This window comes from Moschus berezovskii, chromosome 2 (genome assembly GCF_049115385.1).
Source record: "Moschus berezovskii isolate FMDL1 chromosome 2, NW_MosBer_1.0, whole genome shotgun sequence".
NCBI classification, from domain to species: domain Eukaryota; kingdom Metazoa; phylum Chordata; class Mammalia; order Artiodactyla; family Moschidae; genus Moschus; species Moschus berezovskii.
The window spans coordinates 52231976-52247784 of record NC_142461.1 but is presented as its reverse complement, the minus strand read 5'-3'; the positions used below and the strand labels follow the sequence as shown (position 1 = coordinate 52247784).

At 39.5% G+C, this 15809-nt stretch overlaps 1 protein-coding gene across 1 annotated transcript in view; it reads right to left on the bottom strand.

Moving 5' to 3' along the window:
- DNAH7 (dynein axonemal heavy chain 7) overlaps positions 1-15809 on the bottom strand; it is a 301053-nt gene that overhangs the window by 154635 nt on the left and 130609 nt on the right. Inside the window, exons 28-29 of the mRNA XM_055397140.2 lie at positions 8594-8806; positions 5457-5555 (exon numbers count right to left, since the gene is read on the bottom strand). Of these exons, the coding sequence (XP_055253115.2) occupies positions 5457-5555; positions 8594-8806 (312 nt within the window). The remainder of the gene's footprint in view (positions 1-5456; positions 5556-8593; positions 8807-15809) is intronic.

Here is a 15809-nt window from a genome sequence, read left to right as displayed (position 1 = left end):
TCAGATGGTAAAGAATCTGCCTGCAACGCAGGAGACCTGGGTTCAATCTCTGGGTCAAGAATATCCCCCAGAGAAGGGAATGGCAACCCACTCCAGTATTTTTGCCTGGAGAATTCCATGGATGGAGGAGCCTGGGAGGCTATACCATGGTGTCACAAAGAGTCAGTCACTACTGAATGACTAACACAACACAACAATGGCAAGTATGTGTCTAACATTTGAAGAAACTGTCTGCTTTCCAAAATGGTTGTCATATTTTAAATTCCCCTCAGCAGTGTATGAGAGTTTCAATATTTGGTAGAATCAGTATTTTTAATAAGTGCTATGGCTTCACTTTGCATTTGCTAAAGAGCAACCCTTTTGTGTTACTTTCGTGCCATATATGTATCTTTTTCAGTGAAATGTTTGTTCAAATCTTTGGTTGTTGTTGTTCAGTCGCCAAGTCATGTCCAGCTCTTCATGACCCCAGGGACTGCAGCACACCAGGCATCCCTGTCCTTCACCGTCTCCTGGAGTTTGCTCAATCTCAAATCTTTTGCCTATTTTAATTGGTTTATTTTCTTCATGGTTAGTTTTCACCATTTGTTAAGCATTCTACTTACAAGTACATCTAATAGGCAAATATTTTTTATAGCTCTAACTTGTCTTTCATTCTCCTACAGTGTATTTCAAAGAGCAAACTTTTTAATTCTGATGAGCCTATCTTATCAATTTACTGTTTCATGCATTGTGCTTTTGGTGGTGTATTCAAGAAAATTTTTCCTAACCCAAATTGACAAGGGATTTCTCCTGTTTTATTCTTCAGATGTTGTAGTTTTACATATTTTTCAGTTAAAAAGTTAAAAGATGAACATTATCTGATTTCAAGGCTTATTATAAAAACAGTATCATACTAGCATAAAAATAGACAAAATATAACAATGGAACAGAAGAGGGAGACCAGATAGAGATACAGACACATATGAAAACTCATTCTCAAGCAAAAACAATCCAGTAAAGATTTTTTAAATAAAGTCTTTGAACAAGTATGCTAGGATACCTGGATTTATCAAAATAATGAACTTGAATCCATACCTCATATCATACGTAAAAATTAGTTTAACAGTATTTTAATCAGTGTAGTGGGTAGTATGTTAATCCTTTTAGCGTTCCTCAAAAATTTATGTCAGAATGTCACCTTATCTGGAAATAAGATCTTTGCAGATCTAATTAGATCAGATGAGATCCTACTGGACCCTAACTCCAGTGCCTGGTATCTACACAACAGAAAGGAGAGGAAGATGCAGACTCAAGACCCCTGGGAAACAAGGCCATTCTAGTGATGGGGACAGAAGCTGAAGCCACCAGGGAACTGCCAATGACAATCCAAGGAACATTAAAGATCGTCAGTAGCCACTAGAAGCTAAGAAAAAGCAAGAAAGGGTTCTTTCCTAAAGAATCTTTACCTTCTTTCAGAGGTAACCAACAGCTTATTTCAGACTTTTATCCTCTAGAACTGTGAGAAAATAAATTTCTGTTGTTTTAAGCCACCAAATTTGTGGTGCTCTGTTATTGAAGCTTTAGAAAAATAATATAATCACATAATATAGGATTGGAAAGAATTATAATTCCACATATAGTTTATATGAAAATATAAAGTCACTTTCAAGGTCTAAGAAACATTCCTTTATAAACCACTAAGGCTATTTCATAAGCATTATAGCAAATTAGGGCTTCCCTGGTGGCTCAGTTGGTAAAGAATCTGCCTGCAGTGTGGGAGACCTGGGTTCGATTCCTGGGTTAGAAAGATTCCCTTGGAGAAGGGAATGGCAACCCACTCCAGTATTCTGGCCTGGAAAATTCATGTCCAGGGAATTCACGTCTGGCCTGGAGACCCCAGTCCATGGGGTCGCAAAGAGTCAGACACAACTGAGCGACGTTCATTTCACTTCACAGCAACCTATGTGAGAAGGTTTCACTCTGAAAGTGAAAGTGAAAATTCTGAAGAGCTTAACATGAAAGCATGCATTCAAGTTATACCTTAGAATTGACAAATTTTCAGTTTAACCACTCTTAAATTTAATTCTTTAAATGCTGTTACAGAGAAACTGAGTCCAGTTCAGAGCAGTAAGTTTCCTCTGGGCAAAGGAGAGACAAAGATAATGCAGTAGGATGCAGCCTGGCTGAGTGGCTGCAATTCTCTTTCTGTCATGTACTGGCCAAGACCCCAAGTAACTTATCAACTCTGTACTTCAGTTACACCATCTGTGCTGCTGCTGCTAAGTCGCTTCAGTCGTGCCCGACTCTGTGCAACCCCATAGATGGCAGCCCGCCAGGCTTTCCCGCTTTTCTCAAGGCAAGAACACTGGAGTGGGTTGCCATTTCCTTCTCCAAAGCATGAAAGTGAAAAGTGAAAGTGAAGTCACTCAGTCGTGTCCGACTCTTACTGACCCCATGGACTGTAGCCCACCAGCCTCCTTCATCCATGGGTAAAAGAGATAATGATAGCACCTGTCCTACTGGGGGCTTGTTAGTCACTCAGTAGTGTCCAACTCTTTGTGACCCTATGGACTATATCTCGCCAGGCTCCTCTGTCCAGGGGATTCTCCAGGCAAGAATACTGGAGTGGATTCAGTTCAGTTCAGTTGCTCAGTCATGTCCAACTCTTTGCAACCCCATGAACTGCAGCATGACAGGCCTCCCTGTCCATCACCAACTCCTGGAGTTTACCCAAATCCATGTCCACTGAGTCAGTGATGCCATCCAACCATCTCATCATCCTCTGTCCTCCCCTTCTCCTCCTGCCCTCAATCTTTCCTAGTATCAGGGTCTTTTCAAATGAGTCAGCTCTTCTCATCAGGTGGCCAAAATATTGGAGTTTCAGCTTCAACATCAGTCCTTCCAATGAACACCTGGGACTTATCTCCTTTTAGGATGGAATGGTTGGATCTCTTTGAAGTCCAAGGGACTCTCAAGAGTCTTCTCTAACACTACAGTTCAAAAGCATCAATTCTTCTGCGCTCAGCTTTCTTTATAGTCCAACTCTCACATCCATACATGACCACTGGAAAAACCATAGCCTTGACTAGATGGACCTTTGTTGACAAAGGAATGTCTCTGCTTTTTAATATGCTGTCTAGGTTGGTCATAACTTTCCTTCCAAGCAGGAAGCGTCTTTTAATTTCATGGCTACAATCACTGTCTGCAGTGATTTTGGAGCCCCCCAAAATAAAGTCAGCCACTGTTTCCTCATCTATTTGCCATGAAGTGTTGGAATTTCCTGGTGGCTCAGATGGTAAAGCATCTGCCTGCAATGCAGGAGACCCGGGTTCGATCCCCGGGTTTGGAAGATCCCCTGGAGAAGGAAATGGCAACCCATTCCAGTATTCTTGCCTAGAAAATTCCATGGGTGGAGGAGCCTGGTGGGCTACAGTCCATGGGGTTGCAAAGAGTCAGACATGACTGAGCAACTTCACTTGACTTTGATGGGACCGGATGCCATGATCTTAGTTTTCTGAATGTTGAGCTTTAAGCTAACTTATTCACTCTCCTCTTTCACTTTCATCGAGAGGCTCTTTCGTTCTTCTTCACTTTCTGCCATAAGAGTGGTGTCACCTGCATATCTGAGGTTATTGATATTTCTCCCAGCAATCTTGATTCCAGCTTGTGCTTCCTCCAGTCCAGCGTTTCTCATGATGTAATCTGCATATAAGTTAAATAAGCAAGGTGACAATATACAGCCTTGACATACTCCTTTTCCTATTTGTTGTCCCATGTCTATTTCTAATTGTTGCTTTCTGACCTGCATACAGGTTTCTCAAGAGTCAGGTCAGGTGGTCTGGTTTCCCATCTCTTGAAGAATTTTCCACAGTTTACTGTGATCCACACAGTCAAAGGCTTTGGCATAGTCAATAAAGCAGAAATAGAAGCTTTTCTGGAACTCTTTTTTGATGATCCAGTGAATGCTGGCAATTTGATCTCTGATTCCTCTGCCTTTTCTAAAACCAGCTTGTACATCTGGAAGTTCACGGTTCATGTATTGCTGAAGCCTGGCTTGGTAGCCATGCCCTTCTCCAGGGGATCTTACTGACCCAAGAATTGAACCCAGGTCTCCTACATCACAGGCAGATTCTTTATCATCTGAGCCACCAGTTCTTAGGAGTAATTATTCATAAAACTCCTAGAACAGGGCCTGGTCCATTTGTAAATACATAGTGTTTGCTAAGTAAACAAAAATATCTTCTCAGACTGTTCAAATTATGAGTGGTTCTCAATCAAGACCAGTTCCTTTCACCAGTTCCTCTCTGCCAGGTAGAGAGTTGGGAATGCATGGAGTTGTCCTTCCAGTTGTATTACTGTGAAAGTCCAGAGACACTGGGGACCAGGGATGCCAACAGTTTGTAGTGTATGGGACAGTCTCTCACAACAGGGAACTGTCCTATTTGAAAATGCCAGTTATGCTCCATTTGTGACATATTGCTCAAGAAATATTTGCTGAATGAATACACAGCTATAGGATAATACATCTAAAAGAGATATACCTCTATTTCATAAAAATAAATATAGCTTTACTTATATTTATTTCTGGAAAATCTGTACAGTGTACTAGTACCAAGGAAACTGAGGGAAATTTTTAACAAGAAATTTTGAACCAGTTCCCTGAAAACTTGATCTTTAAAATATTTGCACTGTCAATTCCAAATACTAATGGGAGCTTCTTTCAGAATGATGAAACATTGTTCCTATGGATAGCTAAGGGCACTGGAGCACACCACAGTGGCAGTGTCACTTCTCTCCTCCCTATGAGAGTCTTCTGACCTCAGTCTCTACACGTTGGAAGCTAAGACAGAGTAACTCTACCATGTGTCAGCAGCCCACTATCCACCACCCCCAGTCACTTCTACTGAGAATGGGAAAGAAAAACAATGACATCACAGGACAATACAGGAACTGTAACCATCACTCTAATAATTCTTTACAATTACTTATAATCTAATTTTTAAAATATAACAATATTATTAAACCTAGTTCTTAAATTATCCTGAAGAAAAAACCAATTTCATAAAAGCCACTGCACTGTTTTGAAGAAATTAAGCTTATTTGTTACTTCTTCGATCATTAATTTTGACAAACATTTGCAAAGTATCCCTCTGTGTAAGGGATTCAGTGGTGTGTTTGACCAATTACTTTCCTCCATGGATTCTATTTCCTAGTGAAATTTACAAGCAAACATTCTGTGACTTTTGTGTGCTTATATTCTGCAGTAGGAAAAAAAGCACTACTTAAAAAAATCCAAAGTTGTTAAAAGTTACTTGTAACAACAAAGCTAGCTAAATACATTTTAAATAAAACATGGAGTGACCTATGTTTCTCTGTTCTCTACAGTGGAAGTTTCTCAATGGGACTTGAAAACTTGGACACTTGATAAATACATTATTAGAAGAGTTTTGATACATTAGAGTAAAAAATGTTCTTACCTCAAAGAGTGGTAAATCATGGGATAAAAATTTTGGCAAATTTACATCAATAATAGATCTAAGCAGCAGAATTTCTTCATTTTCATTTGGATATTTCAGCTGAAAGAAAATGTACTCATGATGACATCTGCATCTGTTAACTGCACTCCATGCATGTTCATACACACAGGCCCCCAGGCCCCAGAGGGCATTCAACCCATGCAAAGATGTTATTTATTTTCATTTCACTGCACTGTTATTAATTTTAGAAACTGATGATTACACTGGTTGAATTTTATTTAGTTTATAATGAAATTCTAAGTTGAACTAACTGCCTTTTCACAGATGCTCTGGGTAAAAAGCTATTGGTCATGATTTTCAAAGAGTTTGGGAGTTGCCATTGCTTATATCCTGGGAAAGACCTTGCTTGTCCGATGCATTCAAAACCAGCAGTCAGTTGATAAAGTGCAAATAATCATTAAAAATGCAGACTCATTAAAAGATTTAAAGTTAAAACATATAAATATTCACTCATTTGGCCATATTTTTGATGCTTTTTCTCTGAGGGTGGAGTTCTGCACAATTTTTCTTGCACAAAACAAAACCAAAAACAATAATGAATCATCACTCGAGTTTTTCTATGTTTTGTTGTTTCTGTTTTTTAAAGATAATCATTCTTTTCAAAGATACTTAGGAGACAATCTAAATGTAGCATCCTCATGAATTGTTCTTTTTCAGTCTTACTTTTCTTATCCACACCTAATTCCAAGTAAACATTTTAGCATTTCATCTTTACTCAGTCTTTCTTAAACAAGGAACTCAGTGTTCATAAAAACTAACCTCTTCTTTTTATGCTCATATACCATCAGTTTCTGGAGAAGGCAATGGCAAGCCACTCCAGTACTATTGCCTAGAAAATCCCATGGATGGAGGAGCCTGGTAGGCTGCAGTCCGTGGGGTCGCTAAGGGTCAGACACGACTGAGCGACTTCACTTTCACTTTTCACTTTCACACATTGGAGAAGGAAATGGCAACCCACTCCAGTGTTCTTGCCTGGAGAATCCCAGGGATGGGGGAGCCTAGTGGGCTTCCGTCTATGGGGTCACACAGAGTCAGACACGACTGAAGTGACGCAGCAGCAGCAGCAACCATCAGTTTCACTGACAATTAATTAAAGGACATAACAACAATAACATATCCAACTGGCTTCAGAAAGTTTTGGGAACAAGCCACCTGACCATAAGTGGGAGGGCAGGGTGGCACGCCACCTCCTGACTGCACACTTGGTACCAGTGTGTTCCCCTGGCAGCGTGGAGAGGGCTGGTTAACGCACTGACACTTGAGTAGAGGGTATTTCAGAAAATATATATTAAATTCCAAACACTTGTGGTAAACCCAGGGTTTACTAAAAACCTGGCTGAACTCAATTTGTTGTTCATGCCCATAAGATGGTTCATGTAATTCACAAAAAAATCTGAACTCAAAAATGTTTCTCTCCACTTCTATACTTCACTCAAAATTTCACACCAAAGCTATTCCCACCACCATCAGTTTAGGTTTCCAGAACCCTCATCCTGCTCTCTGGAATGTTTCTAGTAAATTCCATGCTCCTACTTAACTGGACTTTTTCAAAGTCAATAATGCCTGGCAGTTAAGCCCTGCTGTCTCTGAATTACCAGAGCTCCCAAACCTAAAGCTAGCTCTGCTAATATGGACTTTGTCTTTGCATCAACCTAACCACACATCAATTATGAAGTGTCAGAAGTCTGTTTTGTTGAAAGGCTATCATCTTAAAACACACATTTAAATTGTTTCCTGATAAAATAGAAACAAACTTCAAACTATTCAAGCCAACACATTCAACAATTCTAAATTAGCTTTTGACAAAGAATGATAGGATTCATTTGCAGAATTCATTTGCTGCTTAACTTTAATAGTTCAATTCCACAGTCAAGATGTCAGTGATGACATACAGTAGGACAAAGCATTATCTTTCCCATTATCTGACCATAATGCAATCATGACATGTCAGGTTAATACAAATTGTTGCTTCTAGTTGCATTTGTTTATTACTAAAAATAATGACTTGAAGTCACATTAGACAAATGTGAAATAGAATATTACCACTATATATCAGAATCCTTGGGAACATCAAAAATGCATGCCATTGCTTTTAATCACACAGAATATATTTTAAAATCTCCCACAGTCATGAACAGGAAAATTTTTATAAGCTACAAGGTCAAAGTTTGCATTTTGCTGTTAATTAATCCCATGGACAGAGGAGCCTGGCAGGCTACAGTCCATAGGGTCTCAAAGAGTTGGACACAACCGAAGCGACAGCACAGATGACCTATCTTGCTTACTTTCATAAAGAAAAAAGAACAGTTATACTTTATGTTTCTACAAAATACTTCCAATGAAAAGTTACCCAAATCTTAAAATATTTGGACTTTTTATCAATATAGTTATGATTCATATCATCTTAAAATGCACACATTATTCTGCAAATCCATTACTGGTTGTATGCGTGTGTGCATGCTCAGTCATGTCTGACCTTTGCAACCCCCTGGACTCCAGCCCACCAGGCTCCTCTCTCCATGGAATTTTCCAGGAAAGAATACTGAAGTAGGTTGCCATTTCCTACTCCAGGGGATCTTCCCGACCCAGAGGTAGAACTTGCGTCTCTTGTGTCTCCTGCCTTGGCAGGTGGATTTTTTAACATTGCACCTTGCAAATCCATTACTGCTAGTCTACAGTTGGCTGCAAGTGTATAATTATATTAAATAATAATGTCTAGGGATTTTGTACATATAATTATATATACATTGTTTCTTTTAAAGTTACATATGTTCACATAGACTAAATGCTTTCAAATTATTTCTCAGCATCAAGGAGAAATTTTATTCCTCAGTAGTACTCAGTTTCATATAATTAAAACTGTGGGATGGAACTCAAATCACTAATCACATGGCTAAGTTTTACAAATCATAAAATGTCCTTTTTGATGTGTGCAAATGATCAATTATTTTAGTACAATAGGGAACTTTTTTTTCCAGTTGATAGAACCAATCAGTTATTGGAGCTCTGTAAAGACACATGGTCCTGAGATTTACAAACAGGAAATGAATGCGTAAGAAGTTACTTGAGTTTTCTACCTTTAGATTCCCGGCAGCGGTAAGCACTGACTTCACGGCTCTCATTCCATAGTCATAGTGATGCTGTGATGACAACTGCTCTGAACACAGGCGATATGTAGCCACAATCTTCACTGACAGTGGCCGAGCTGTAACAAAGCCACAGGAGTACAGGACGATTTCAGCAATCATAGCGTAGTCAGGCACCATCATTGCTACTGTCCGAAAGAGTGCCTATGGCAGTGGAGAAAAGGTGCTTTTCTAAACAAACCATCATGAAGAAAGCTCAACTCTTTATAGCATGCTACAATGTTATAGCTTTTTTGCAATAATATTGTTATAATATCCATATCCTATAGATAAAACATTTTAAAATGTAACTTCTTGTTATTGTTATAGAATGAAGAAACCATTAACTTTTTATCTAAATATTTTTTCTGAAATTATGCTTTGAGAACACTTCAAATTTCTGTCATACCTAAGACTTTGGTGAATTATTAACTTACTTAAGTATTAAGTATCCATTTTGTTCTATTCCTTTGTAAAAAGTGACATGTAACAGGGAAAAAGCATCAGACTCTGCTGAGATGTTGGGTTTCTCATTGGAGCTGTTAGAAAGTGGCTGGTGTTGGGGGACTGTGCTTTAAGTGAAGATCTCTAGATATCTAATTGATTAAGGTAACTCCTAATAAGAAGGGTATGTTACATAAGTGATGAATTCTGAGATATTTTTTAACCTTTTTGCATCTTCAGTCACCATGTCAGTTCAAGCACAATAAAGGGAAAAAAGCTGAAAACAAGTACGGGACAATTATTGTTAGAGATAAATTCATTTTCCTAATTCTAAGATAATTCTTCCTCATGGTACTTTAAATGTTGTGGGACAAATGTTGTGTGATGGAAGGCAAATAGAAAACTGAATATATCTGGAAAGAATAAGAAAATTTAACTTTAAAAGGTGAGTCTCTATCAGGACTTATTTCAATAGCTGAAGCATGAAAACATGGTTTTCTTATACTAAAGCAGGAGAACAACAGTGTTACATAAAATGACAATCATATTCAAATAATGAATAATAATTGTACAGAATGACAGTCACATTCAGACAGGTTATAAATACCTTTTGGGAACTAGCTAAGTTACCGAAAACATAACGCAGGTAGAGAATAAGGACATTTTGCCTTAGTGATCTGTTATGACACTTAATTGAGAATAAAAGACTTGCATCAAGCAAGATCGTTCCAATGCATTACATTAATTACTAGCTAGAGGTCTTAGCGCTGCTATTTTATCAATAAATTTAGCATTCAAAAAAGGAAAGAATAAAATGTTAAAAGTATAGAGCATGAATAAAAAATTTGTAACAGAGATGCTTAAGCACATGCTTAAAACTACTACATACCTGGGGCGGGGCGTGGAAATGCAAGAGAATTACTATAAAGATAGTACCTCTTTTAAAGGGTAGGTTCTCAACAACTTTTTTATAATCAATAAAATAGAGAATGAAATAATGAACTAGTGGTTTAGCTGGTCAGTGCTAAGTTGTTGCTGCTGCTGCTAAGTCACTTCAGTCATGTCCAACTCTGTGTGACCCCATTGACGGAAGCCCACCAGGCTCCCCCATCCCTGGGATTCTCCAGGCAAGAACACTGGAGTGGGTTGCCATTGCCTTCTCCAATGTGTGAAAGTAAAAAGTGAAAGTGAAGTTGCTCAGTTGTGTCCGACCCTTAGCAACCCCATGGACTGCAGCTCACCAGGCTCCTCCATCCATGGGATTTTCTAGGCAAGAGTACTGGAGTGGCTCAATGCTAAGTTAGGGTGATACAAATTTTCTTTTGTTGTTGTTCAGTCACTAAGTCATGTCCAACTCTTTGCAATTTCATGGACTGTAGCACGCCAGCCTTTTCTGTCCTCCACTATCTCCCAGACTTTGCTCAAATCCATGTCCATTGACTCAGTGATGCTATCTGACCATCTCATCCACTGCCTCCCCCTTCTCCTTTTGCCTTCAGTCTTTCTCAGCATCAGGGTCTTTTCCAGTGAGTCGGCTCTTTGCACGAGGTGGTCAAAGGATCAGAGCTTCAGCAAGAGTCCTTCCAATGAATATTCAAGGTTGATTTCCTTTGGGATTGACTGGTTTCATCTCCTTGCTGTCCTTTGGCACTCTGGCTTCCTAATGGTTCAACTCTCACATCCATACATAACTACTGGAGAAACCATACCTTTGACTATAGGGGGCCTTTGTCAGCAAGGTGATGTCTCTGCTTTTTAATAAGCTGTCTAGGTTTGTCATGCTGTCTAGGTTGGTCATAACTTCTCTTCCAAGGAGCAAGTGTCTTTTAATTTCATGGCTGCAGTCACCATCTGCAATGATTTTGGAGCCCCAAAAAATAAAGTCTGACACTGTTTCCACTGTTTTCCCATCTATTTGCCATGAAGTGATGGGACCAGATGCCATGATCTTAGTTTTCTGAATGTTGAGTTTTAAGTCAACTTTTTCACTCTCCTAACAAGCTGGAATCAAGATTGCTGGGAGAAATATCAATAACCTCAGATATGCAAATGACACTACCCTTATGGCAGAAAGTGAAGAGGAACTCAAAAGCCTCTTGATGAAAGTGAAAGAGGAGAGTGAAAAGGTTGGCTTGAAGCTCAACATTCAGAAAACGAAGATCATGGCATCTGGTCCCATCACTTCATGGGAAGTAGATGGAAAAACAGTGGAAACAGTGTCAGACTTTATTTTTGGGGGCTCCAAAATCACTGCAGATGCTGATTGCAGCCGTGAAATTAAAAGACGCTTGCTCCTTGGAAGGAAAGTTATGACCAACCTTGATAATATATTAAAAAGCAGAGACATTACTTTGCCAACAAAGGTCCGTCTAGTCAAGGCTATGGTTTTTCCCGTGGTCATGTATGGATGTGAGAGTTGGACTGTGAAGAAGGCTGATCGCTGAAGAATCGATGCTTTTGAACTGTGGTGTTGGAGAAGACTCTTGAGAGTCCCTTATACTGCAAGGAGATCCAACCAGTCCATTCTAAAGGAGATCAATCCTGGATGTTCATTGGAGGGACTGATGCTAAAGCTGAAACTGCAATACTTTGGCCAACTCATGTGACGAGTTGACTCACTGGAAAAGACTCGGATGCTGGGAAAGGTTGGGGGAGGGAGGAGAAGGGGACAACGGAGAATGAGATGGCTGGATGGCATCACCGACTCTGTGGACATGAGTTTGAGTGTACTCTGGGCGTTGGTGATGGACAGGGAGGCCTGGCGTGCTGTGATTCATGGGGTCGCGGAGAGTCGGACACGACTGAGCGACTGAACTGAACTGAACTGATATAGCATATTAAAAAGTAGAGATATTACCTTACCAACAAAGGTCCATCTAGTCAAAGCTATGGTTTTTCTAGTAGTCGTGTATGGATGTGAGAGTTGGACTATAAAGAAAGCTGAGGGCCAAAGAATTGATGCTTTTGAACTGTGGTATTGGAGTAGACTCTTGAGAGTCCCTTGGACTACAAGGAGATCCAACCAGTCCATCCCAAAGGAAATCAGTCCTGAATACTCATTGGAAGGACTGATGCTGAAGCTGAAACTCCAATACTTTGGCCACCTGATGCGAAGAACTGACTCATTAGAAAAGACCCTGATGCTGGGAAAGACTGAAGCCAGGAGGAGAAGGGAACAACAGAGGATGAGATGGTTGGATGGCATCACCGACTCAATGGACATGAGTTTGTATAAACTCCGAGAGTTGGTGATGGACAGGGAGGCCTGATGTGCTGCAGTCTATGGGGTCGCAAAGAGTTGGGCACGACTGAGCAACTGAACTGGATTGAACTGAGGTTGTCATAACTTTCCTTCCAAGAAGTAGGAGTCTTTTAATTTCATGGTACAGTCATCCTCCATATTCATTTTGGAGCCCAAGAAAATAAAACTTGTCATTGCTTCCACCTTTTCCTTCTATTTGCCATGAAGTGATGAGACAGGATGCCATGCCATGATCTTAGTTTTTTAAATGTTGAGTTTTAAGTCAGTTTTTTCACTCTCCTCATTCACCCTCATCAAGAGACTCTTTAGTTCCTCTTCACTTTCAGCTACTAGAGTGACATTAACTACATATCTGAGGTTGCTGGTATTTCTCCCAGCAATCTTGATTCCAGCTTGTGCTTCATCCAGCCCAGTATTTCACATGATGTGCTCTACGTATAAGTTAAAAAAGCAGGGTGACAATAAACAACCTTCTCATACACCTTTCCCAATTTTGAACCAGCCCATTGTTCCGTGTCCAGTTCTAACTGTTGCTTCTTGACCTGCATACAGGTTTCTCAAGAGACATGTAAGGAGGTCTGGTATTCCCAATTCTTTAAGAATTTTCCACAGTTTGTTGTGATCTATAGAGTCAAAGGCTTTATCATAGCCAATGAAGCAGGTGTTTTTCTGGAATTCTCTTGCTTTTTCCATGACCCAACAAATGTTGTCAATTTAATCTCTGGTTCCTCTGCCTTTTGTAAACCCAGCTTGTACATCTGAAAGTTCTCGGCTCACATTTTGCTGAAGCCTAGCTTGAAGGATTTTGAGCATTACCTTCTAGCATGTGAAACGAACACAATTATATGGTAGTTTGAACATTTTTTGGCATTGTCCTTCTTTGGTCCCAGTATGATAACTCACCTTCCCCAGTCCTGCAGCCAGTGCTGAGTTTTCCAAATTTGCTGACATACTGAGTGAAGCATTTTAACAGTATCATCTTTTAGGATTTGAAATAGCTCAGCTGGAATTCCATCACCTCCACTAGCTTTGTTCATAATAACACTTCCTAAAGTCTACTTGACCTCAAACTCCAGGATGTCTGGCTCTAAGTAAGTGACCAAACCATAGTGGTTATCTGGGTCATTAAGATATTTTTTGTACAGTTCTTCTGTGTATTCTTGCCACCTCTTCTTAATCTCATCTGCTTCTGTTAGGTCCTTGCCATTTCTGTCCTTTAGTATGAGCATCCTTGCATGAAATGAAAGGGTAATTTAGTGCTATAAAAATTAATTTGGATTCTGGCTTACCCCAGGCATACTTTCTTGAGTGTAAATAAAAAGAATGGGAAAGTATATCCAGGTAAACTGCCAGAACTTGAATAAATTCCAGTACATGTAATCAGTGTTAGCATTACCCTCCATGTTTACCTCAGCAGAAATAAATGATTGAGAATAATTATTCTACTGCCTCTGCCCTACAGGGTGGAAGAAGGGCAATAATAAGGAATTATAAATACTTCCTAGAGGAAGCTTTCAAAGAACTACATTTTTGGAAGAACAACAACAACAAAATCTCAAGCAGTAACTTGTTACCATTTCTTCCTTTAGAGATTAGAAACAGATTTCATAATGTTGTGACCTGTTCAGAAATGAGCTAGGTTTTACTTGAGTGAAATGGAGGATTCAGGATCTATTTCACTTTTTTTCTCTGTACTAATGGAGTGTTTCACACTACCTACTCTGAGGAAAGCTATGTATCAGAATGTGTTAGCATTTGCAAATACTTCTGACTGTAGGACCAAACCCTCAAAGAACCCCTGACTTCTTGTTCACCTCTGGAACACCAGACTCCCTCAAATCTCCCGAGACACTCACATGTCCTTCAGCTCCCTACTTCTGTCTTCTGTCATGCAAAGCAGCCTTGTGTCACAGAGGCCAGGCTCTGTCACTGAAACTGAGCCCATTTCCACTTGCATTTTCTTCTTCTTGTGCCTTTAGGGCTGGATGCCACAATGAATCATGTTATTGACTTTGTGACGTCAGAAGATATAGAATATGCCTATTTTCCATACTACCCAAAGCAATCTATGAATTTAATGCAATCCCCATCACATTACTCATAACATTTTCCACAGAACTAAATCCTAAAATTTATATCACAAAGAGTGTGACATGACTTAGTAACTGAACATAGAAGACTCAGAATTGCCAAAGCAATCCTGAGGAAAAAGAACAAAGCTGGAGGCATACCCAACCAGACTTCAGACAATACTACAAGGCTCCATTAATCAAAATAGCAGGGTACTGACACAAAAACAGACATATCAGTGGAACAGAATAGAGAGCCCAGAAGTAAACCCACACAGCTACAGCCAATCTTTGACAAAGAAGGCAAGAATATACAATGGAGAAGATAGTCTCTTTAGCAAGTGGTATTGGAAAAGTTAGACAGCCACTTGTAAATCAAAGAAGTCATAACATTCCCTCCCATTTTACACACACCAAAAGAAAAAAAAAAGTCAAAATGGCTTAGAAACTTAAATATAAGACAGGATACCATAGAACTCCTAGAAGAAAACACAGGCAAAACATTCTCTGACATAAATTGTACCAATATTTTCTTAAGTCAGTCTCCCAAGGCAATGGAAATAAAGGCAAAAATGAACAAATGGGAATAATCAAACTTAAAAACTTTTGCACAGCAAAGGAAATCATAAACAAAATGGAAAGACAGCCAATAGACTGGGAGAAAATATTTGCAAACAATGCAACCAATGGGGGCTTAATTTCCAAAATATACAAACATCTCATATAACTCAACAGCAAAAAAGCAAACAACCCAATCAAAAAATGAGCAGAAGATCTAAATAAATATTTCTCCAAAGAACACATACATATGGCCAGTAGGCACCTGAAAAGATGCTGCTGCTGCTGCTGCTGCTGCTACTGCTAAGTCACTTCAGTCGTGTCCGACTCTGTGTGACCCCATAGACGGAAGCCCACCAGGCTCCCCCGTCCCTGGGATTCTCCAGGCAAGAACACTGGAGTGGGTTGCCATTTCCTTCTCCAGAAAAGATGCTAAACTTCTCTAGTTAGTAAAGAAATACAAATCAAAACTACAGTGAGGTATCCCCTCACAGTGGTCAGAATGATCATCATATAAAGGTCTACAAATAATAAAAGCTGGAGAGGGTGTGGAGAAAAGGGAACCCTCCTTCATGGTTGGTGGGAATGTAAATTTGTGCAGCCACCACAGAAAACTGTATAGAGGTACTCCATAAACTAAAAATAGAGTTGCCATATGCTCCAGCAATCCAACTCCTGGGCATACAGCTGGGGGAAAAAATTGAATATTCTAATTTGAGAAGATAAATGCACCCCAATGTTCACAGCAGCACTATTTACAACAACCAAGACATGGAAACAACCCAAGTGCCCATAAACTGATGACTGGTACAAGAAAATGTTATATATATATATG